Genomic DNA, 26,360 nt, shown 5'->3' on the forward strand with positions numbered 1-26,360 from the left:
ACATACATACATACATACACACATATATACATACATACATACACACACATATATAGCCTACATACATACTGTACATACACACATACATACATACATACATACATACATACATACATACATACACACATATATACATACATACATACACACACATATATAGCCTACATACATACTGTACATACACACATACATACATACATACATACATACATACATACATACATACATACATACATACATACATACATACATACATACACTGGCAAGTGGACTTTCACAAAGCTTAAAATAATGCAAGAACATGCGCATACATTCATAAACTATGTCAATGTTATAAATTTAGACGAGTAAACTTAGGATAATTTAATCTAGGATAGATAAGAGTAGGCAATAGATATAATGAAAGACTCAAATTTTCACAACAGAATAACAGACCTACATACGCCTAGAGAGTGACAGAAACGAGACACAATGTGTTATATTGTAAACATACAGGTAGCAAGGCATGTAGTATTGCCTTTATTGTAATGGGACATGCCGTTCAACTAATATTAAAAAAAATACATACATACATACATGCATACATACATACATACATACATACATGCATACATAAGGTCGACCTGGTTGGCGAGTTGGTATAGCTCTGGCCTTCTATGCCCAAGGTTGCGGGTTCGATCCCGGCCCAGGTCGATGGCATTTAAGTGTGCTTAAATGCGACAGGCTCATGTCAGTAGATTTACTGGCATGTAAAAGAACTCCTGCGGGACAAAATTCCGGCACATCCGGCGACGCTGATATAATCTCTGCAGTTGCGAGCGTCGTTAAATAAAACATAACATTAAACATTACATACATACATACATACATACATACATACAAGCGTACATACATACAAATACATACAGACACACATACTTGCATCGTACATACATAAGTGCGTTAGAAATAACAGGATTTCAATACACAATCTGTTGTAGTTGAAAACAACGCATTGGGAAGGCGGTATTCGAGTCCCGGCAGTGATTTGGAACCACCAGCTGGCGCGACGAGTGTCTGGAGAGTTGTTCCACGTAACAGACTGGCTTCCTACTCTACTGGCGGTTGCAGGCGGTAGTGCTGTGGATGCACCTGTGGATGGATTGAATCAGTGGGACGCTCTGATGTCCAACGGGACGTCTCCAAGGACAGACGCGTTGCTTCTCTTGGACGAAGTGGCGAACGTGTACGCCTTCAGATGGGGCAAGTGGAAGCTTACCAACGGTAAGTACTAGCTCCAATGTTTATCAGTATTTCGTTTAGCTATGGTTCAAATACATTCGTTAATTTCTATCATTCCAACGAAATGAGTGTTGACGTTTGTGAGGTTTCGTTACGTCATCGTAATTGTACATGAATGTTTATATTATTATGTTTGTTGTATGATTGTTTGTGTAGTTACTTAAATCTACATGAATACATCATCATATGACGCACGGTTTTGGAATACCGGTATGGTTTGACAGATTATCTTTCTATCAACGAAAATAAAACCATAATTATTCCACTCTCATTATCTAAAAAAATGTAACAAACCTCCTACATCTATATTGAGTATTAAATTACTAATTTTGATTGTTGTCTTATACAGTGTAAATGTCCGATTATTAAAGAGTCCTCTGAAGTTAAGTATTTAGGCATAATTTTCGATAATCATTTAAAATGGAACCAACACATTAATTACCTTTGTAATACATTACGTAAAATAATATATTATTTTGTTTTATTGAGGAATTACTTGTCAATAAGTTTATTACGTACAATATATTTAACTCTATTTCAATCGGTAATTATGTATGGAATTATAGGATGGGGTAGCTCATTTAAATCCACTTTATTTATTACAGAAGAAAATAATTAAAATATGTCATGTTTCAATTTTTATAAAATCCATACATAACTTTTTAAATTTAATACTAGAACTATTAGAATTGACAAGATTAGGATATTTAAATATAAATTTGTTATATATTCTTGGGCCTAAATTACTACTGTGGTTAAATACTGTAACAGTGTTGCATTTTGGTTCAAACAATGTTAAAGAATTCATACCTTTTGTTTCATAACTATGAGAATACAATTCAAAATTATTTCGATTTTTATGTATGAATTTTATTAATACAATTTAATAAATTTGTCTTACATTAAGCACATTAAAATCTAAAAACAATTATTAAAATTCTACATGACCTAAAACGCCTAAATGAACCAAAAACTCCTATAAATATCTAAAACCTTTATTTGTGCCTAAAATGAGCCTTTATGGTATTTTACAAATATGGTAATTAACTACCTCGCCTATTTCTAGCCGGAAAACTAGGGAAAAAAAAACCGTCGAATTTTTACCAGAATTTTAAAACACTTATTCACTTTTTGCTCGCAAATGCATATTTTCCCTTTCAACTCAATTTCAAGCATTCTGACAAAAATTATTTGTTGAAATAATGTGGGCTACTCCGTGTAAGCAAGTCAAACGTACAAAATGAACGTATTGTAGGCGTACAGTGCATGGACCCAGTTGAGGGAAAGCCTCGTCTGGTAAAGAACAGTATTCATCGAGTTGTATAAAGTAACGTCTAAATAATGCATTGTTTTATAATTTTATTACATTTCCTTTTGATTTAGTATTTATGTTTTGATTTTAGTTTCATTTTGTTTTTTTTTTTTTACTTTGTTTTTGTTTGTTTCTGTTTCGGTTTTTCTTATTTAGTTTCGTTTCTGTTTTAATTTCTGTTTTCTTTAAGTTTTAGTTTGTTTTGGTTCTAATTTTAGTTTATTTAGGGTTTTTTTTTTGTTTTTTATTGTTTTGGTATTGGTTTTGTTCTGATTTGTTTTTTTTTGTTTGGTTTTCGTTTTTCTTTTCTTTTTTTTTTTTTTTGTTCCTTTGACTCGTTTTTGTCTTAGTTTTGTTTTGTTTTGGTAGTAGATGTGCGTATAAGTACAGTGGTGGCAAAAAAAACCGGACCGACGGAATAATCGAAGACCCCGAAATGAGCCACTTCGCATGCCACGCCCGCATTCACAAGATAGCGTGTAATCTATTGAAATTGTTGTAGTTTCGACTGCTTACGTAGCCCATTTTGAAAGCCATTAGAAAATAACCTGGTAAAATTCATATTCTGGGAATAATAAGTTAATTAAGTAGTAAAATATCGCTGCAATCGAAAAGTATTGGGAATAAATTATTTGAATAAGGAACAAAAAAAAAGAGTTTCCTTCCCAAGCAGGATTCGAACCACGAAAGTCTTAGTTACCAGTCTATCGTGCTCGGGAGTGAACAAGGCTCTGAAATCAGCTACATGGGTCGGTCCGGTTTTTTTGCCACTACTGTACATAAAAAGTATTCTTCTTCCTATTTTTTTTGGAAATTGACAAGACGAATCGCTCGTTTAAACCAGAATAATATACGAGTAATATTGGGACTCAGGGGCGTCATTAAATTTTAGTTTGTGGGAGGAAGGGCAAATTTTTTTAGAGAAGACCTTTAAAGGGTATATTTAATTGTGTACTCCTTTCTTAATTCCTCTGAAATGAATTATTTTCTATACCATATACAGGAAAAATTTGGCATAAAGAAGGCTTTAAACCATGATAGCAGAAGAACTGAATAGTTTATATTTTTAAAGTTCATTAGTTTTTCTTCATTTCTTTAAGTACCTTTTAGCATTTTAAATCATAAATATGGCTGATATCATAGTTTATCTCTTTTTGTCAAAACAAAGTTTGTCACAATTTACAGTAAATTTACAGTTTTTTCACATAGGTCTAGTTTTAAACTTCTTATCCTACTTACACGATCCGAAATTTACATAAATTTGCCGTTAATATGACTTAGATCCGAACAAGTGAACACAATTATTTATAAATATATTTTAATTTCAATTGTCAAAAAAAAAATGTACTTTTATTTACAATAATACTGTAGACCAGCCGTGGCGAGAACGTAACTCGCGAGACATTGTGGCTCGCAGTGATAGCTGTGCATTTCGCTTGCTTCTAACCTCCGCCAACCCCCACCCTCTCACTCACTGGAGTCAAACTTCGTTCCATTTGTATTTGTCTCTGACCTGCGAGTGGCATATGTCTCTCTCGAAACCATGTACGAAAGTTCCAAGTAGGATGGGAGGACGCATTTTTTTGCTGTCAATATGATGAGAATATTAAATGTAAGTATTACGAGGAAAACGGTTGTATAACATAAAACGGCATTATACTACATGTTACTGATGAAACATTAAAAGGTTAAGTGTTATTGTTGTTGTTATCACCATCAACATCATCATCATCATCATCATCATCATCAACATCATCTCTGTATGTCGACCCTTTTTCAGCAGATGTACGAATAATGATGTTAGCTCTTCAATTTGAACTCACTGATTTACTATGTGATGTCAAATGAAAGCTAGATGTAAGGACTTGACAAATGTTGAACTTTCAAATCTTTGCAACTTCGTTCTTTCGCTTGCTCTGTTGAAGCCATGTTCGCTACAACTTACGTTTGTGAAAAATTATTTTGAACAATTAAAATAGTAAAAACCAAATTTAGATCACGACTGACAGACAAATACCTTCGTGATCAACTACGACTGGCAGTAAGTGACGTAATTCCTGATTTTGAAACTTTGTTGAAGAGACATTCTGAAGACAGTTAATTTTAGGTTGTGATATTGTTCATTTATTGTTCATTTCTTTCTTCGTTACACGTACTAAACATTAGTTTGTAGCCTTGTACTGTATAAAATTATATTTAAGTACTTGACGTAAGGAAAATGAAAATCCGTTAATAAGTCAGACAGTTGCTTCACTTCCCCTTAGGGTGTCCGCCTCCCTCCATAGGTGCTATGCACGTTGCAGGTTACACAGTGGCTCGGCGCACGATTACATTTTCGCCACCGCTTGTAGCCTATAAGAAAGGGTAACTCCTTGCTTTCATTAGATTAAAGTAATCATCTATTCTAGTTCGTCTTTTATCTCTTCAACGTTTATCAAATGGACTATTAAAAGTAAATTTCTCACATTTTTTCCTGTAGTAGTACTACTCGATTATTGTTATTTTATCTTAATCTCGGGGGGGGGGGGTCCCTTAGATAACAGATAATGTTAACAATTCTCTGAAATACTGCAACTACAACTAATATTGATGCATTGATTCATTCCTTTCTCAAGAAGTTGTTTGTTTATGACGTATCCCTACGCAGATCCTGGTTCCTGGTAATGGGCGTTTGCTACACTGATCAGTCTTAACTTGTCCATGATAATTTCATAGATGCAGTGAGTGCACACCAATCTCAGCTTATCAAGTGATATCCTAGATTGTGTCTATAGATTTCCATCAACTGATTATAGGTTGCTATTCTTTGAAGTTATCATTTAATCTGTCGACCGACGTACAAACTAGTGCTCAAGCTAGTCCTTAATTTTATGCTGTAATCTTGATATCACACAAGAATACTCCGCATATAAACAAATGCAAGTCTCATGACTATCCTATTGATTTCAGAGCAAAAACCTTCTTTATGACGCCTGTAACGCGACATAAATCAGTTCCCCGTCTGAAAGCACATCTGTTATATATTTTCGAAGTTTTATTAGCAAACTTGCTGTTCCTCTACAGGCCTACACGAGAAGTAAATATTAGTTTTGTGGGATTTAATCTATTAATCGATCAATTTCTATTGTAAGATTAACCAATCAAAAATATTTAATCGAAGAATCGAGTCGATTAAAATTAATCGGTTGTACCTGATATTAATTATTATTTTATTAATGCAAATTCAAAGTAAAAATTCCGACAATATCCATCTGGTTTAAAATAATTGTCTGTTACGTCACGTCATCTGTCATAGATGCATGCTTCATTTTTCGGCGCGAACATAGAACGAATCAAATGAATTTATTTTTCTTTGTAGCTGTCCAATTTAAAATATGTGACTCGTATTAAGGAGAGGGGATGGTGAAATTTGAAATTATTTTTTTTCCCCTAATTGATGTTCATTTTTCATTTATGTTTGTGTGTGAGTGTTTGTGAGTGTTTGTGTGTTTGTGAGTGTTTGTGTGTTTGTGAGTGTTTGTGTGTTTGTGTGTTTGTGAGTGTTTGTGTGTTTGTGAGTGTTTGTGTGTTTGTGAGTGTTTGTGTGTTTGTGAGTGTTTGTGTGTTTGTGAGTGTTTGTGTGTTTGTGAGTGTTTGTGTGTTTGTGAGTGTTTGTGCGTTTGTGTGTTTGTGAGTGTTTGTGTGTTTGTGAGTGTTTGTGTGTTTGTGAGTGTTTGTGTGTTTGTGAGTGTTTGTGTGTTTGTGAGTGCTTGTGTGTTTGTGAGTGCTTGTGTGTTTGTGAGTGCTTGTGTGTTTGTGAGTGTTTGTGTGTTTGTGAGAGTTTGTGTGTTTGTGAGTGTTTGTGTGTTTGTGAGTGTTTGTGTGTTTGTGAGTGTTTGTGTGTTTGTGAGTGTTTGTGTGTTTGTGAGTGTTTGTGTGTTTGTGAGTGTTTATGTGTTTGTGTGTTTGTGAGTGTTTGTGAGTGTTTGTGTGTTTGTGAGTGTTTGTGTGTTTGTGAGTGTTTGTGAGTGTTTGTGTGTTTGTGAGTGTTTGTGTGTGTTTGTGAGTGTTTGTGAGTGTTTGTGAGTGTTTGTGAGTGTTTGTGAGTGTTTGTGTGTGTTTTTTGTGTTCGTATGTGTATTTATTGTGTGAGTGTGTGTTTTTTGTGTTCGTATGTGTATTTATTGTGTGAGTGTGTGTTTTTTGTGTTCGTATGTGTATTTATTGTGTGAGTGTGTGTTTTTTGTGTTCGTATGTATATTTATTGTGTGAGTGTGTGTTTTTTGTATGTGTGTATTTTTTGTGTGCGCGTTTTTTGCCCATGCGTTTTTGTGCGTGTGTGTGTTTTTTGTGTGCGCGTGTTTTTCTGTGTGCGCGTGTGTGCGCGCATGTTTTTTGTGTGCGCGTGTGTGCGCGCATGTTTTTTGTGTGCGCGTATGTGTTTTGTGTGCGAGTATGTGTTTTTGTGTGTGTGTGCATGTGTGTTTTTTGTGTGAGCGTGTGTATTTTGTGTGTGTGTGTGTATTTTTGCGTGTGCGTGTGTGTTTTTGTTTACCTTTGCTGCAACACTTTAAATTCGAAATTAGTTTTTGAAAAAATTTGGAGTTCAAATTTTGAACAGCATTCTATAATACAGTAATTCACTAAACTGAAAATATCTCACAAGCAAACATTCTGATGGGGACAGATAAAGTTTTTTTTTCTCCGCCATGTTAATAATGACAAAATAAATGGTTATACAAATTTTGGCCACTCGATCGCAATTACGAGGCAGTCCGGAAAGTGATTTTCCCTGGGGCCGTTTACAGAAAAAACCACAATTGCATGGAAAGATTTATTGAAACAGATACAGGAATTGTTGCACTATTTGTCAAAATATCCCCCACTGGAATTGAGACATTTATCATACCATGGGATCAATTTTTGTATTATTGTGTCGTAGAAGTCAGCCGCCAGGGATCGGAACCAGCGTTTGACAGCCGTCTGCACCTCTCTGTCGATTCCATGATATGACAAATGTCTCAATTCCGGTGGGGAATATGTAAAAATAGCTCAATGCTGTGTCTGTTCCAATAATTTTTTCGAATGAAATTGTGTTTTCTTTCTGTTAACGGCCCCTGACGAATTTATTTTTTTACGGCCCTGGTAATTGCTGTCGAGTGGCCAAAATTTGTATAAGCACTTCTTTTGACATTATTAACATTGTGAAAGAAAAAAAATAACTTTTTTTTATTTGCCCCCATCAGAATGTTTGTCAGCCGTTTTCAAAGTTAAATTTAAAATTTCTATGACAATTTACCCTTAAAAGCACATGTATGTAAAAATATTATGCATGTAGCAATAAAAGTTAACGAATATATTATGTAATTTTGTACATAGAATGATGCAAAAAAAATTGAGTTACGGGAAACTGCAATCAAAGTTCAGTATTTTTTTGTAAACTGTGTACATCAGAGCTTTGCAAGTGGCTACATAGCAGCTGACAAGGTCATAAATGCGCATTAAATTTTATTTTATGTATCGAAGAATATTATAAAGGAGAAACGTGAAAGATTACTGTTTTTTTTTTTCATTGCTATCCCCTTAAGTATCTCACAAATGAACCGTTCCTTCCCCAGGTACCAACCACGAGTTACAAGGTAAAACAGACGGTTTCTATGGTGAATCGGGATCCTCTCCGTCCAATCCCCCATACAATATAACAGCTGTGATCCACAGTTATGTTGGTGAGGCACTGTCCAATTTAGAGAGTTCTATACCTCCTTCAGAAGAAGAGATACTGGAAATGAGGTTGGAAGCAACTGTGAGTTGTCCTGAACTGAGTGATGAAACAGCTTGCAACCCCATTAGCAACAGTGAGCCTTGTTTGTTCGACTTGGTTGAGGATCCTTGCGAGAAAAACAATGTCGCCTCCAGTCACCCTGATGTCGTACAAACCATGATGGAGATGCTTTCGAAATACCAAGAATCTTTGGTACCTCAAGAACAAGTGGATCCAGACATAGACGGTTCTGATCCTGCGAAATATAACAACACATGGAGTCCTTGGAAGGATTAGTGATCATTTTATGATATTCGTGTATCGATATATTTTTAATTATGGGCCACTTTAAGGAGAGTTGGTTGGCCGTACGAGTAAGGGCTCAAAATATTATGCTTATAGAATTTATATTTAAGTTTTTCAAACTTATCTGAACCAAATTATACTGGGTGAGCAATCCTCCGCGCGCCCGCTTCCATCGCTTACAAGTCTTGCGCAGTAAATCTACCTACAGTTTGTCACGTAAATTATTACTAATAAATAAAAAAGTAAAGGTAAAGGTAAAGGTATCCACTTAACATGCCATGAAGGCACTTGGGGAGCATGGAGGTAGAGCCCCATGCTTTCCATGACCTCGGCACTAGAATGAGGTGGTGTGGTCGGCACCACGCTCTGACCTCCTTTTACCCCCGGGAAAGACCCAGTACTCAATTTTATAGGAGGCTGAGTGAACCTCGGGGCCGTTCTGAAAGTTTGGCAATGAGAAAAAAAATCCTGTCACCACCTGGGATCGAACCCCGGACCTTCCAGTCCGTAGCCAGCTGCTCTACCAACTGAGTTACCCGACCGCATTACTAATACATACTTTTAAAAATATATTATACCAATAAACACTATTACTTAAAAGTAATGGTAGGCTATATCACGATACAAGGTTGGAAAGTATTTTTATAGAGAACAAGTTTGAATAACAAGATTTTGTAATACACTTCACAAACGTGTATTGTACAACATTTTTTGCACGATCATATTTTAAAAATTGCAAATGCAATGGATCTATTTCAATATAGTTTTAAGTTATGGAAAGTGGTTTCCCTAGCAACAAGTTTCTGTGTGGGAATTCTAACTTTCAAGGCCTTACAACAATAGCTGAAAATACAACAAAAAACGCGATCGCACAAAAAATAATTTACTCATCCATATCTGGCATGGAGATGTTGGAACTGTCCCCCCACTTTTTCCATACATTTCTGGTATCTACTTAGAAAATAAATAATTATCCTCTATAGTTCCCTCTTAGAAATTGAAAGAATTTCTTCACGAATGTTATTTTTCAGTTGATTTAAGTATGTGGATTTGTCTTGTACACTTTGCCTTTTAATGACACCCACTGTATTATGTCGGCTGAAGTACACATGCGTATTTTGCAAGAGTACAACTGACGCCTGACGGGACGTTCAGCTCGGTGGAGGCGGGAGGCTTGGCAGTTGGTTCCTCCGACTCTCCGCAAACCATGAAAGCGCGGGCGCGCGAAGGATTGTTTACTCTATATATATATATATATATATATATATATATATATATATATTAGGTATTGTGCAATTTTAAGATATAAAAAAAATGTATTTTACCTATTGCTGTCACTGATTGCACTAGTAAGAAAATCACAAAACTATCTCTTTATTAAAGACATTATTGTAAAACTGCTATAATTGTGTATTCGGTGTAGATATGACCTCCTCTATTTTGAATCTGCAACTTAATTTCATAAGTTGGCTACGTTGTTGTAAAGTATAAATAAAAGGTGATATGCCAGCGAAGTTAATCCAGGGTCCAGCTCCGAAAGTTACCCAGCATTTGTTTTTAATGGATTTAGGGAAAACCTCAATCAGGTAATGTGTCCCAAACAGAATTTGAACCCGAGCCCGCTTGTATCATGGTCAGACATACTAACCGTTACTCCACAGCGGCGGACTGTTACCTTTTACTCGTAGGATGGTTGCAATATAAAATTATGTTTATACTTAAGTTCATTTAAAATGTATTTTTAATTACTTCTGTTAGGTATTTACTTCATTTTCGCTTGAATTAATTTAAGTAGAGTTTACATTTTTAACATTGTTTTAACATAGTGTTGCTATGGTAATAATTTGATACTACTCTTATATTAATTCATTTATGTATGAAGCGTCAATAAAAACATACTTGCAAGATAAAAAAATTTCTAAAAAAATGTTTCCTTCGTTAAATAATATTTTTTATACATCTTGATTACTCAACACTATATCACTTCGGAATATGTATTATACAGGGACATAATTTTATTTTTACTAACATTTTTAATATTAACTTGCCTATACCTCTAGATCAACGCCGTATGCTACCCTCTTCCACGACTGGAGTTCGATGATACTGGCGTAATATACAAACAAATCACTTTACTAGGTATAGGAGAGAAGAAAAGTAGTTCATCCATTTAAGTAAACTAGGAAACATCGCGATTTTGAGTTTGATCATTTTCATTAGGTTTTTGTTTAACCAAAATACAGTACAGTATTAACAATGAGTGTTTTTACTCACGAACTGAGCTGTCCACGTGGACGTATTCATTATGCAGTGTATATTATACTATCTACAGCACATTAGCGTACAATATAGAGAATGAAGTTAAATTGAAAAATAATCATAATAGGGATATTTAAACACATTTTTTAAAATGGTGGCCGTTCATTTCGATACAGGCTTCAGTTCTAATGTGTGTAATTTCAATTACCAATTTCGTCCTTCGTACTAGTAACTCATGTTGAAATAATTCTGTACCTACTCTATAAAAGAGTACCTTACGTACTGGAAATTCAATCTTCACTTCTGCCCGATCCGAAAAGATAAAATTACTATGACATAGTATCTACTATCCGTCCAAGTGGTTATGTCGTAGGATCGTAGAAAGGGAGGAAATCACGTGACAGTTAATTACTTAACGAGGCCCTTTTATTTAAGTTATTTGAAACAGTTGTATAATATTACGTAGACATCCAATTCCTAACAGAAATTAATGTTCTCAGAAAAGAGCTAAGTCAGCCCAGCCACTAGCTGGCGAATAAAAGCTGGTGGGAGAAACCGGGATGCGACGTAGGCAAATGGACGACAGTACCTGTGCGAAAATGATTCAATATTGAAAGCTCTTTCGTCACTGGAAAACGCGAACATATTTTTGGAACGTACTGTTTACTATGACGGTAAGGCTACTATGACTGTATATACGGTCTTGGATCTGTGTGGAGGATGGTTGAACTTAATTAGTAGAAGGGGTGGGAGTGAAGTACATTCAAAAACTCAGGTACAATAAAAATTGAAGTAAAAATAAAATGATGTCCCTGTATGTCTTTCTCGTGTTAAATTCTATCGTACATGTTTCGGTCTGTTATTGACTGTTTGCAGTTCTGAAGGTCAATAACAGACCGAAACATGGTAACCAGGTACGATAGAATTTAACACGAGAAAGACATATAATACATATTCCGAAATATTTTTATATATTTTAGAGTAGTTCGTATAAAAATTAAGAACAAAAAATCAATTTAATGAGATTATTACTTGCTAAGGTAATATTTTGGTGATGTTTTGGCATGGATAATGAAGAGATCGCCGACTCCCCTTGAACTTCATAGTTTTGCGAGCCACTGTAAACCAATGAAAGGTTTAATACATTTAATAAATCACTCTTCATAAACCTTTACATAAATGATTTGAATAATTAATTACATTTCAAAATATGTGTTAGAAATACGACATTTTTGAAACAGTGCCAGTAAGATTTATAATATGTTACATCACTAAAAGTAAGGAAAGAGAGGCTTTTGATATTTCGGTTGCGTAACAGATTGAAAGAAGCTTTTCTTCGGCATTTGAAGAAATCTGTGTCCTATACAAAACTGCTGTGAACGTGAGTTGTCCAGTGGACTGACTGTACTGCACCTTGCTCCGTACCGATAGCAAAAGTGGAGCAAAGCAAAGGAAAGTCAATTGTTTTTCTTCATCTGCTTAATTTTGAATCACTGTTTTTATTAAGCAAGCGTTGAAATTAGTTTTATTATTATTTTGATGAATTAATTTCACAAACATAGAAATTTATATATGGCACCTATTACTGTCGTGCATTACAGGCGCTATGTTCGGTTCAAGTTTGTCGAGTATGACGAAGTTCGATATTCGCCGATGTTCGCTCTGCAGAACGAGTTCTGTCGTGTTTGTTCCACCTTATTAGGCCTATACAAATATTCGCTGTCCTTCACTCACGTTTTAAGCCCTTAATAATTTTAGCACAAACCTTGCGATTAGTTTTTCATTGTACAAAATTGTAAAAATTGTAGAAAATTACTAAATTGTAAAACTATAAAAATTTGTAAAAATTGTAATTGTAATATTGTAAAATGTTGACATGTTCCACATCTTAAAGCTTCATTGCTCATGTAAGATCTATGGAATAAAATAAATGAATGAATGAATATGATCTAAGACGAAGTTTTTAATGTCTTGGTTGGCGTTCTCGTGTTCGAACATTGCAAGACACTAGCACCTACACACTTCCGAAATTACTTACTGCATCTCACCATTTTTCAAACAGAAATTTATATCTTATAGTTTTGTCTTATCAGCTAGAATTTTAAGAAGAAAATTTCCTTTTTCCCTGAAACAATTATTTAACTATCGAACTATTTAACTATAGAAGGTTTTCTTGTCAGATGCAGTCCTGTACACTCGAACTAATCTGAAGTATTTATACATCTAAATCAGAATCACAGTAAAATATTCTAAGAATTAACTACATGATGATGATGATGATGATGATGATGATGATGATGATGATGATGATGCCTTTTAAGATAAATTCGATGGTTTTCGGGTAAAGGGGGTTAAGTCACTTTTTGTGCAAATGGAATTTTGTTCCCCAGATGAACAAATAAGTTAAATTCTACAAGTGGGTGTGCAAAAAGAAGAACAAAAGAATAGGCCTACTAGTATTTTATGTTTTATTTGTGTAGAAAATTACTTGCAATAATGATCCGATGTTTAATTTTCATTTAACTCGAAACTCATTTTTATGACTTATCTCCTTATCTCCACACACCATCAAATTTTTCTGATACCCCTCCTGGCACTTTAAATTACCTCCTTACATGATTTTCTATTGTTACAAAGCACAATAGGAAAATTTATAGGGGGAATTAGGATTTCAGGCCGTTTGGATCTGCCATTGTGGTGCCCAAACGATTTCATAAATGTACCTTATCGATCTTGTACTCTACGGTTGGTCATGATGTTGGCATCAATAAGCACACAGTTATGTAATTTGTGGAGGTTTTATTTATTTAGAAATACAGAATAGTTGTAAAGAACACGACATGAAACTTGTAATTGTATGGAGAAATTGGTGTGTAAAGCTGGGTTTTAGATTATACTCCTGTGTTGGCACTGATCCAGCTCCTGTAGCTAGAAACCTTGGTCCAGACGGCAGGTACAGATGCACAGGGTGTTCCTGTCCACGAGGTAACGCCTACTTGGACGCCAGAAACAAGTAGTGGGCCACCAGAATCACCCTATTTGTTAAGAAAAATAATTTTTAATTAATTATTCCTCGGACTGAAGCAGACAAAATAAATCACATCTTGTTTTGAATTTTGAGATACACGTATTACCGTAATTAGATACATTGCGATCGAAAAGTTTCTCCGCAGCTCTATTAGTTCTAGTAACTCTAGAATACAATTCTTTAGAAAGTTGGCACTGCCCCATTAATTCCGGTTTGACAACTTCACATCCCCAATCAATTATACGTTTAGCGGCAGTGCTGCCACTTGAATTCTCTATCAAATATACCTGATTTCACTGCCTAGTGGATTCTCGGCTACACAAGCACTGCGGAGAGACTTCTCGATCGCATTGCATATTCATAATAGCACATTTATCCCTAGAAAGCAATTATGTACACTTAAATTACCTAATGATAAATATATTCTAATACTAATTATTTACAAACAAGCAGAACTACATTCTCTTGAATTTCCTATGCTACGGTCTAAATTGTCAGTTGTCCAAAATCATAATTTTGTGGGAATCTTAAAAAAAGTTCACAGCATCAACAATTATTGGCATTTGGCGTTGGTAATCTGTTGATCTATTAAGACACTTCTTAGTTATTGGATTATCTGTAGTATGTTGTTTACACATAACGCATAATATTTGGATAATAGGAGCAAAAAATCCTTTGGACATTTTTATTTGAAAAGTTCCAAATTAACAATGCAGAATGTGTTCATGCATAGGTTGGTTATTTAACGACGCTGTATCAACTACTAGGTTATTTAACGTCGATGAGATTGGTGATAGTGAGATGATATTTGGCGAGATGAGGCCGAGGATTCGCCATAGATTACCTGGCATTTACATTACGGTTGGAGAAAACCTCTGAAAAAACCCAACCAGATAATCAGCTCAAGCGGGGATCGAACCCGCGCCCAACCGCAACTTCAGACCGGCAGGCAAGTGCCTTAACCGACTGAGCCACGCCGGTGGCTTTCGTGCATGTCCTAGAATATCATTAGATGGCCGCTATAACTAAAATGACAATTGACGTTTTTACTAAACACCTCTCAAATGGTTTTGCAATACGTAAATTCACTCATGATACTAATTGAATATAATTGAAGTTCATGTTACATTACGAGATATAAAGGGATAACAGAATAATAGTAAATTTGCAAAGAAGGGTTCACAAAATGATTAGTAAAACCTCCACCTATTCTTGGTTCATTCATTTAGAATATGAAGGTCACTATTAAGGGCTATATGATTAGTAAACACAAGAAGTACTAGAAGGCTATTGAAAATTATGGGTACTCGACAATTTTAACTAAGCGGCCAAATAATAATGGGTCTTCCAAGCCGTGGAGCCTATAGATTTATACAAAAAAAAAGCATTTAAAACTGACTGTTGTTCTAACTGGACAATGTGAAAAAGTCTGTTATATTTACAGAATTCAGGAAAAAAGAAATTCTTCTTCAGTATTTACTGTAAAAATTTCTAAATTAATTATTTCATCATCACCGTAATGTCTACACATTTCGTATAACCTGAAACTGAAGGAAACTGTCTTCATAAATTTGGTTTAACTTATTCATTGGGCGAGACAAATATTTGTTTTTGAAAAAGTAGCACGCCCTCTGTGTTGTGAAGTTAGATATTTCCTTTTTCTATTATATTAGTAAACTCGATAAAAAGTTAATGAGGAATCTTTGTATAAGGGTAAAGTAAAACAGTAGTCTTCCTACACCTGGATTAGATTACTTTGCAATTGAGAAAACTACATCTTTATTTACAAGAAAATAAATTCACGGTGTTTTCTATAAATTTAATTTTCTTTTTCCTATTTTGGAAAGTTAAGTAAGAAAATAATCGTTAATCAGCATTTACTTATTTTTCTTTCTCGAAAGGGGAATACATCAAAATGTTCTCCAGGATGCATTACATTTATAAGAGTATTGTCTTTCCATTCAAAGTTTTATGTCAATTTTGAAGTCTTAAATTATTTTAATACTTACAAAGCAGATACCCTTTCCTTCGCTTGGGTTTCCTGAGCACACCATGTCTGTTGTAGGTCCGCTCCCGTAGATGGCAACACATTCTGCGTACGAATAAGTGTAAAGATCCACTTCCATCAGGTTGACATTTGATCCGCAGTCATCCTGTAAAACCATAGTCATTATTTTTACTATTAGTGTTATTATTAGAGAACATTTTTATTAGGACCTATACAGAGTGTTAAGAAAATCTTTCAGTATTTTAAGAAGTTGTAGTAGGCCTAAGTCTAATAAATTTGCGTCCTAAAATTAATATATTTCGAGATAGGAGTAGGCTACTTGTTTATAAACATCCTAGGAGATTCCCAATGTGATTTACATTTTAAAAAGGCTTTCAATATTTCAAGGGGTGATAGTACTCGTAAAAAGTGTAATAAACATGTTTTAAAAAATTTATGTCTTCCGTGGTAAGAGTATCCGTCTATCAATATCATTGAAGATGCTCAGTGTAATTTCTTCTATATTTTTAATTGATTTTTCTGAGAGCTAGTATTCATCAATACAAGAAGAAAAGTATAATAAACATGGGTCCTGAAATTAATATTTTTTGACATAATGAGACTATTATTAACATCATACCTAGATAATGTGATTTCCAATAATAAAAAAACATTCAAAATTTAAGAAGTGGTACAGTTCATAAAAACAGGCAAAAAAAGTTTAACAAATATGGACGCTAAAATTAAATGTTATACGAAACAAGGACTTTGAAACTGGTATTGTAAGAACAGCATATTATCTTTTAATGTGAGCTCTTTGCTCTTTATTGTTTCTTATTGGGCATACTCTATATCATATCGGAAATGCAGTAACAAGGTGTGATTCCCTAAAACGTAACGGAGAAGGAAGCTATCGCGTTCTATTGACCGCACTTAACCGAATGCTTTCTTGTTAATACTTCGAATAATGGGAAAGTGAAGAGTCCTAAAATCGTGTTTTAAATGTCAGTACAATTGTGTATGCCCATTTATAGACGTAGGCCTAAAGCACTCGGTTCTTAATAAAACACTTCATGGTACTTACACAACTGGATCCCCAGCCAACGGCGACACTGGGATAACCTCCAGGTACGTCTTGTCCCTGCTGGGGCAATGTTGTTGTGGAGACATAGGCATCGAAAGAGAACGGAGGACTCACCTGCAAAGAATTATAATTATTGTAGAATTTATCCAGTTCATCATTCCAAGCGCAGGGGATCATCCTATTAAGTTCTTATCACTTTGTTGGAAAGTAGTTATAGAATCTTATTCAAACTATTATCACTTTCTAGGAAAGTTAATACAGAATTTCTTTCAAACTACTATTACTTTGTTGACAAGCTGTTATAGAATTTGTTTCAAACAACTATCACTTTATTGGAAAGTTGTTACATCTTTCAAATTACTATTACTTTGTTGGAAAGTTGTTACAGAATTTCTCTTAAACTACGGTACTATTACTTTGTTCGAAAGTTGTTACAGAATTTGTTACAAACAACTATCACTTTGTTGGAAAGTTGTTACAGAATTTGTTTCAAACAACTATCACTTTGTTGGAAAGTTGTTACATCTTTAAAACTACTATTACTTTGTTGGAAAGTTGTTACAGAATTTCTTTCAGTCTACTATTTCTTATTGGAAAGTTATTGCAGAATTTCTCTCAACCTACTATCATTTTTGTTGAAAAGTTATTACAGAATTTAATTCAAACTGTTATCAATTTTTGTTAAAAATATTTATAGAATTTCTTTTAAACTACTATCACTTTGTTGGACAGTTGTTAGGGTCTACAGAATTTCTTTGAAACTACTATAATTTTGTACAAAAGTTATTACCAGGCTTCGAGACTTTGGACCCGATACAATAAGTTTACTGTGCATGCACTATAGGTTGTTGACTCGCTGCAGGTAGATAGAGATGTGTTGAGGTAACAACGTTGCTATTTAGAGTAGAGTACGGTAGTATGGGGAAACACACATATGCACATTCTGAAAGTAAATATACATTATACAATGATAATGTCAAAAGAATGTGAAAAGCATTTATTCTCCTGTCTTTTATAAGCATTTGTGTTTAATTATACACAGTGTTAATGGTGGAAATAAGCATGTAGCAATTTTAATTTCTTTCATTTATCCTATTTAGGATGTGCAGTTACAGTACCGAATTGCAATGTACCTACTACAAGATACATTCTCAGTGTCTCAAACGTAAATCTTTTTCGGTTATCTGCCAAAGTTTGTACTGTAGAAAGCTGCGATCTACGTCGCATGACGTGATAGGAGCAAAACGAAAAAACCTAAAATCATTTCAGTCTCTAAGAGAAAGTCCTTTATTCTCGGGTGACTTTATGTCCACTAATTTGCTGTTTATGTTACACAATTTTCCATATCCGTTATTTTTACATAAAATTGATTTCCACTTCTGTTTTACACATTCAGTAACCGGTGTACTTGATGTCTCATTAATTCCCTGCATAATTTTCTAAATTAATTTGAGGGCTTCCGGCATCTCTTGCTCTGACTTTTCTAACCGTGTAATAGTTTCAGACACAGTTTGTATGGAAACCAAATTATTCGTCAGAACCTTCAAATCCAGAGCGTTTTCCTTTGCGCAATTGTTGGCATTCATTCTACAGTACCCCCACCCACTGAACGCTTTACCACTATACTGAGTACGCCATTATGCGGATTTCCCACTGAACTGCTCTATTGGGTCCGAAGTCTCGAAGCCTGGTTATTACAGAATTTCTTTCAAACTGCGATCATTTTGTTGGAAAGTTGCTACATAACTTCTTTATTTAATGTAATAATTATTCTTCGCCAATAGGTTAACTTCCCTTATGCATTATTCTATGAACAGCACTTCGTCCGTTAGACCATAGCAGGTAATCTAGGTTTCATTTAAAATCATCCCTCGTTTCTTAGGTTTTTCCTTTCTTTTTCCCTTTCATTTATGAATCTAACATATCACATTTTTCAATTTGATATTAAGCTTACTTGTAGGATTCAAACCACTTAATTTTCTAATTACTTCAAGAACAATCTCTTTCGCATTCAGAATTAATATTACAACAGTATTTTGGACACTGTCTTTTTAGTAATAAGACAGTGAGATAGAACACTCTATTTTGAAGAGAATAGTAGAAATAATACATATTATTTAAATATAAATTATATTTTTACTTACCTGCAAAAGGGCTATATCGTTATTGTAAGGGTAGCTGTTGACGTAATACTGATGATATCCACCTCCTACAACGCTGTGCAGTGTTCCGCCTGTTTGAAAGTTGGTACTACCTGCACGTACTGTGTAGGCTCCGATGTTGTTACTGTGGGCAAAGAGAGATAGTTACTTAACACAATATTTTAACCTTTTTAATTCGAACATTATAAAATACATGATTTCAGTATATTTACATTAAATTAATTCTTACACTGACATGTTACTGCTTTGAACAATAAGATTCAATTTAAATCCTATGCAAATTCAACCTCGAAAATTTCTAGCGCAATAATTAACAACAGATCCCTATTACAAAGAACGACAACCAAATTTCTTGGCTTAAAAATCGATAATGTGTTAAATTGGAAAAATCATATTAAAGAAATTACCCCCAAACTATATTCAACTTCTTTTGCTATTAGATCTATGCAAAAGATAGTAAATATCAATACCTTAAAAACAATATACTTTGCATACTTCCACTCGGTAATGAGTTTTGGAATAATTTCTGGGGAAATTCCACAGATAGTAACAGTATATTTCTATTACAAAAAAGAGTAATTAGAATAATAGTACCTGCTTAATCTAGGGAATCTTGTAGGACTATTTTCAAAGAACTACAAATAATGCCCATGGCTTGTCAGTATATCTTTTCATTAATAATCTTCCTCGTATGTAAACGCGAAAACGTTGTAACTAATTCAACAGTTCATAGCATAAATACACGTCAAAAATGACTTTCATACTCCATCGGCAAGTCTATCGTGCTAACAAAAAGGAGTGCGTTACATGGCAGTAAAAATGTTTAATAGCATCCCTATCGATATAAAAAATGAAACTCAAAACATAAGATTATTTAGGGCTAAATTAAAGAAGTACCTAATTTCTCACGCCTTCTATTCTGTAAGTGAATTCATGACATTCAATAACACTTCATGAAATTGATACTAAAACTATGTGTTGTACTAGTAGACTATATTGTAAATCTCGTCTGTATATTTCATCTAGACTGTGACTATAAATTAAGACTTTATAATAGTATTAAGTTTTTTGACTTGTTCCATATTCTAGCTGTAAAGCAATGTATGAATACCATGGAATGTTAATAAATACAATACAATACAATACAATACAATACAATACAATACAATTTCACACCACGTGGCGACCACGGTACTCTTTAAAGATGCTTCTAGCAGAGTTTTCAAAACATAATTTCAACTGAAAGAAGTGAACATTTGAATTTAAGAAAAGCAGAGTTTTAGAGGACAAGTAACGTTTGCAACAAAGGTGATGTAGTAAAACAACACGAAACAAAGTATCTGTTGAACGTAATGAAACAGAATCAGTCTGTATTCCGCGTGGTTTTCAAGAAACTTAAAATTTGGAGCTTACCCATAAATGCAATGAGCGGCTGTTAGAATCCATTCACTGTTGAGGATGGTAGCGCCGCAGTAGTGTCCACCATTATACTGCAGAGACACCTGCGAAGAAAAACACGTATTACAGTATTATTCTACTAAAATATAGAAAGTTAAAAATTAATACAACCGCTAAAAAGACTTGTGAATCCTAATTATTGAGAAAGTACCTGCTTATTTGTAGCAAATACCGTAAACTGGGGTTAATTTGAACACAGAGGAAACTTTGAATATTTTTTCAGAAAATGATATTTAGGTTTCTACATGCTGCGCTTGTTATAGATGGAACTAAATTTGGTATGAGAATGATTTTATGATAATTTACCTCCATCTATAACAAGTGCAGCATGTAGAAACCTAAATATGATTTTCTGAAAAAATGTTCAAAGTTTCCTCTGTGTTCAAAGTAACCCCAGTTTACGGTATCGTAGTTTCCAATAAAAATAAGAACACAGTATAAAGGTATCTTGAAAGATCTGTTATTATCATATGAGAAGCTAAAATAAGAGACAGTATTTAGAGTTAGTTTTATTATCTTACGGTGAAATTATAGCAATCAATTTTCTCAATTAAGACTAAAGTTGATTTTAAAACATAAATGAAAGATAAAAGAGACTAATACTAATCCTTAGTTCTCTATATTCTGTATCTGTCCTTTTAATCAAGTATTAGAAAAGTAAAAAAGTCCAGGATAAAGAGAGGGTTTGGAACTGAACGGATTATATCAGCTGCTTGTCTATGCGGATGACGTGAATATGTTAGGAGAAAATCCACAAACGATTAGGGAAAACACGGGGATTTTACTGGAAGCAAGTAAAGAGATAGGTTTGGAAGTAAATCCCGAAAAGACAAAGTATATGATTATGTCTCGTGACCAGAATATGGTACGAAATGGAAATATAAAAATTGGAAATTTATCTTTTGAAGAGGTGGATAAGTTCAAATATCTGGGAGCAACAGTAACAAATATAAATGATACTCGGGAGGAAATTAAACACAGAATAAATATGGGAAATGCCTGTTATTATTCGGTTGAGGAACTTTTATCATCCAGTCTGCTGTCGAAAAATCTGAAAGTTAGAATTTATAAAACAGTTTTATATTACTGGTTGTTCTGTATGGTTGTGAAACTTGGATTGTCACTTTGAGAGAGGAACAGAGATTAAGGGTGTTTGAGAATAAGGTTCTTAGGAAAATATTTGGGGCTAAGAGGGATGAAGCTACAGGAGAATGGAGAAAATTACACAACACAGAACTGCACGCATTGTATTCTTCACCTGACATAATTAGGAACATTAAATCCAGACGTTTGAGATGGGCAGGGCATGTAGCACGTATGGGCGAATCCAGAAATGCATATGGAGTGTTAGTTAGGAGGCCGGAGGGAAAAAGACCTTTAGGGAAGCCGAGACGTAGATGGGAAGATAATATTAAAATGGATTTGAGGGAGGTGGGATATGATGATAGAGAATGGATTAATCTTGTTCAGGATAGGGACTAATGGCGGGCTTATGTGAGGGCGGCAATGAACCTCCGGGTTCCTTAAAAGCCAGTAAGTAAGTATTAGAAAAGTAAAAAAAAAATCTTACTATGAAGGGGAATTCTCCTGGAGATGCATAATAGCCGTTTACAATTCTAACATTTCGAGCGAAGTCCACATGTATAGTCTTGTTGGTGGGAGCTCCTGAAAAATGAAAAATAGATAGTAATTTCAAGTGCCGATATAATTTATATTATATTCTATGAAAGTAAGTAGCAAAAGCTAACTGAACTTTAATTTCTGTATAAATCATAAATTTTTCAAACCTTAATACTTATCTACATTAATTTTCCATTGAATTAATTTTATTGCGCAATATAAATTAATTACTTTGAGCCAAACATTTTTTGGGGGGGGGGAACTAGAGTACGTACTGTGGTAACCAGAATATACACGAGGTATTTATTTTACGTGGAAGCCAAGGTTTTCGGTTCGAATTTTGTCTAGAATATGGATTATATTTTCCACAATATTATACTTTCCTATTTTAAGGAGAGAAGATAGTGAAATTGGAATTTTTTTCCCTAATTGATGCACAATTTTAATTTTTTGTGTGTAGAAATATCCTTGCTGCAACAACTTAAATTCAAAATTAGTTTTTGAAAAAAAAATTTTGGTACCAAACTTAAAAAAAATACCATGATATAGTAATTCACTAAAATGTTTATATCTAAGACGTTTTAAAGATACTTTAAAATTAATCTGACATTTTACTTCTAGAAGAATGTCCTTTAAAATGTTTTTAGCATAATTTTTTGATATTGAATTTCCAAATTTGAAGACAAACGATTACATTTTAAGAATGATTTTTAGTGTTACTTTTATAAATATAATATGGAGATATATTTTTCCAATGCAACAAAATAACAAATTTATGTTCCAGAGAAAACTTCCCTAATATTCTAGAGAATGTGTGTACCAAATATCATGGATGTAACATTAATAATTTCTAAGATACATATTTTTTTTGTATGGAGTAAAGCAAAATATTAGTTACGGAAAATTATAAACGAAGACGTTAAAAAGATCCTGTGCCGTAGAGCTTTAAAAACGGCGTCACAGCTGCTGGCAAGATATAAATGCACATTAAATTTTATGTAATACACTTTTCTTACATCGATGAATATTTTACAGAAAACAAATTAAATTTACTGTTTTCACCTTATTAACTACACTCTCAATTTGAGTGATGATTTTGTGTTCTCTGACTGGATTCCCATCTTCTGTCACTTTAATTTATATCGAGAAAAGCCCCGACTGTAGACTTAGAGTAACTATAGTCCGCGTCAAGCTGACTTAATATCCTAAGGGTGAAACCTAACTATTTTTTCCCTATTACTACATTTGCTAGTTGATTATAGTGATTCTCTAGCTCTCAGGTTGAATTCTTTTACCAACTTCGTTTAGAATTTCCGGTACTGACAAATAGGCCCTACTACAACTAGCTGTTATTTTCCAACTGTTATGTTGGCAGCAATAACTTCACTTTGCAGTAAAGTAAACTGATGAAAATGGAAGTACCCAGGCTTGTGAATTAATAATTAATTAATAATACCGTTATTAATATTAATATCAATACACATTCAGTTCTGTTTCGTTGTGATTCCAATTCAACTCTATATTCAGGTAAATGTAATTAAATAAGAAATAACTTATAGATCTACTTCGTATAAAACACGCAAATGTATTTGACATTTTAATGGAATTCTTTCGTGTTTAGATTTTTATTAAAATGTCCAAGAGAGGAAATAGCATGTTAGCGACTTCTTCAGGAAAGAAAGTGATTAGTAGTATTTAAGTAAGCTATACATTTTAAAGTGGTGTTCTGTTTTTGGAATTCGTACTAATCATTTCACATGATCAAACTACATTTTTAGGTTAGGTCTCGTGAATCGTAAACTGTTTAGTTAAAGCAATGAATTTCATGTTTCCAGACAAAATAAATTTTAATATGAGATCATATTAATCCTAATTACCAACATAATATGCGAGAAGCCCAGGAGGAAAATATATTATTTCATAATTTATTGAATCATTTAGAAAACACCTCGCAACATAAAGATGAGATGTGGTAAATAAGTAAGACATTGTTATTGTTAATTACTATATTAGTATTGAATAATTTCGAGGGAAAAATTGTTCCGGAGCCGGGTATCGAACCCGGGACCTTTGGTTTAACGTACCAACGCTCTACCACTGAGCTACCCGGGAACTCTAACCGACACCGAACCAATTTTTTCCCCCTATATCCACAGACCTCAAAGTGGGCTGACAACCGTCAAGCAACCAACTTCGAGTGCACACTAACTCCGTGTGACTTAAATTGTGGTTTTCTGTTAACGAACAGTGACGTGTATTATACAAATCAAGTTTTCAGGTATAACTCCCTGTAAAGTTGATTTGAATAATTTCGAGGGAAAAATTGTTCCGGAGCCGGGTATCGAACCCGGGACCTTTGGTTTAACGTACCAACGCTATCATTATTATTATTATTATTATTATTATTATTACTATTACTTTTACTATTATTATTATTACTATTACTATTACTGTTATTGTTATTGTTATTGGTATTATTATTATTATTATTATTATTATTATTATTATTATTATTATTATTATTATTATTTATTTCAGTATGTAGCATTGTTATTTTTTCCCTCTTTGGTGATAACTAGTATTAGTTGGCAACACTGAAGAGACGGCCATAAAAAGGAACTTTTAGGAACTGCACTTACGTGATCCTCAATAGAAGTATGAATACAATCTTTACAGAAATATATTTATGCTATTTTATTTGGTGCTATGTAGAAATAAATGAAGAAGGAACGTTTCAGCTAAATTATAATTGTCTCATTGCAGATAGCCTAGGATGCAAGCTAGAAAGATAAAGTAGGTGCCAAACAAAATCACAAGTTCTCAAGAAAGAGGTATCCATGCCATTCGCGTACCAAATAATTCATATGCCACCAGAAGTAAGGCCGAAACAGGAAAATAAAACTATGAAGAGAAGAATTAAATATTAAAGAAATGAATCTTTCTCCGATTTCGTACTCAGTGTTATAAGAATTTTTAATCAACACTAGATATTCAACTAGTTGGACATCCAGGCAATGAGTTTAATTTGACATAAGGTCACCGTAGGCATAAAATCTTGTATTATTAATATTTCACTGTATTGTACCATCATTAAGAACACTCACCATAGGAGCCCACAACCAGTGCTGACAAAAGTGCTAGGTAGAGCTGCATCTTGATGATTTCTGCTGTAACTTTCTGTGCTCAGACCCGTTTATATATACGCGAAATTCCCGAATGAAGTTTAGAAAAAGCGATAAAATGTTGCAATAATATTTATAGATGGAGTGCCACTTGAAGATATTTGTGTGATCCGGAGAACTGTAGAACTGTATTATCGAATATTACCCAATTGCTTACTATGTCACGGCCGTATCAAACTAGAAATCTGTAATTCACGAAGCCCGTGTACCAGTAAATGTTTTGTTCGTCTCGAGAAAGGAATTGTTTACAAATTAAGATAAGTGATAAGATAGAGTTGTTGAAGATAATGTTGCTTTGTTGGAGGCGGGTAAGCGTTGTTGCTACGAAGAAAGTTACTCTGAAGAAAGTGTCAAAAGTGTAATTTACTCCAATCTTGCAAAGATGATTTAAATTGAAGGCACTGAGGCCTCTACTCAGACCTTCCTTTCGATGCTATGTATATCGATACGGCGACGTCGACTTATACGTGTGTGAATAGAATAGAATAGACTAGAATAAAATAGAATAGAATGAATAGTTTCGAGGGAAAAATTCTTCCGGCACCGGGCATCGAACCCAGGACCTTTGGTTAAACGTACCAATGATCTACCAACTGAGCTACCAGGGAACTCAACCAGACACCGATCCAATATTTCCCTCTATATCCACAGACCTCAAAGTGGGCTGACAACCGTCAAGCCCCAGAACAATTTTTCCCTCGAAATTATTCAAATCAACTTTACAGGGAGTTACACCTGAAAGCTTGATTTGCATAATATACGTCACTCTTCGTTAACAGAAAACCACAATTTAAGTCACACAGAGTTAGTGTGTACTCGATGTTGGTTGACGGTTGTCAGCCCACTTTGAGGTCTGTGGATATATGGGAAAAATTGGATCGGTGTCTAGTAGAGTTCCCGGGTAGCTCAGTTGGTAGAGCGTTAGTACGTTTAACCAAAGG

The 26,360-nt window shown here is 34.1% G+C and overlaps 2 protein-coding genes across 3 annotated transcripts in view; one reads left to right on the forward strand and one right to left on the reverse strand.

Annotated features, from left to right (window-relative positions):
* LOC138706587 (arylsulfatase B-like) overlaps nt 1–26,360 on the forward strand; it is a 115,534-nt gene that overhangs the window by 20,522 nt on the left and 68,652 nt on the right. The window contains exons 6-7 of one of the 2 annotated variants that reach the window (XM_069836078.1): nt 981–1,263; nt 8,191–13,896. In XM_069836078.1, the coding sequence (XP_069692179.1) occupies nt 981–1,263; nt 8,191–8,630 (723 nt within the window). In that variant the 3' untranslated portion in view covers nt 8,631–13,896. Of the gene's footprint in view, nt 1–980; nt 1,264–8,190; nt 13,897–26,360 lie in introns of those variants that run through there. The other variant, XM_069836079.1, reaches the window with a different exon arrangement.
* On the reverse strand, nt 13,678–25,500 carry LOC138706591 (trypsin 3A1-like). Its single transcript, XM_069836085.1, has 7 exons — nt 25,342–25,500; nt 22,188–22,282; nt 20,573–20,661; nt 19,142–19,283; nt 16,998–17,111; nt 15,936–16,079; nt 13,678–13,933 (listed from the first exon to the last, which is right to left on the reverse strand). Exons 1-7 carry the CDS (start codon nt 25,388–25,390, stop codon nt 13,790–13,792), a joined length of 777 nt encoding a protein of 258 aa, XP_069692186.1. The 5' UTR covers nt 25,391–25,500; the 3' UTR covers nt 13,678–13,789.

The sequence above is a fragment of the Periplaneta americana genome, chromosome 9, assembly GCF_040183065.1.
Source record: "Periplaneta americana isolate PAMFEO1 chromosome 9, P.americana_PAMFEO1_priV1, whole genome shotgun sequence".
NCBI classification, from domain to species: domain Eukaryota; kingdom Metazoa; phylum Arthropoda; class Insecta; order Blattodea; family Blattidae; genus Periplaneta; species Periplaneta americana.

Coding starts and splice junctions, on each gene's coding strand:
- LOC138706591 (XM_069836085.1), bottom strand. CDS start 25,390: ATGCAGCTCTACCTAGCACTTTTGTCAGCACTGGTTGTGGGCTCCTAT. Junction 20,662..22,187: donor CAGGAGAATTCCCCTTCATA/GTAAGATTTTTT, acceptor TTTTCTTCGCAG/GTGTCTCTGCAGTATAATGG. Junction 13,934..15,935: donor AAGGAAAGGGTATCTGCTTT/GTAAGTATTAAA, acceptor CTTAACAAATAG/GGTGATTCTGGTGGCCCACT.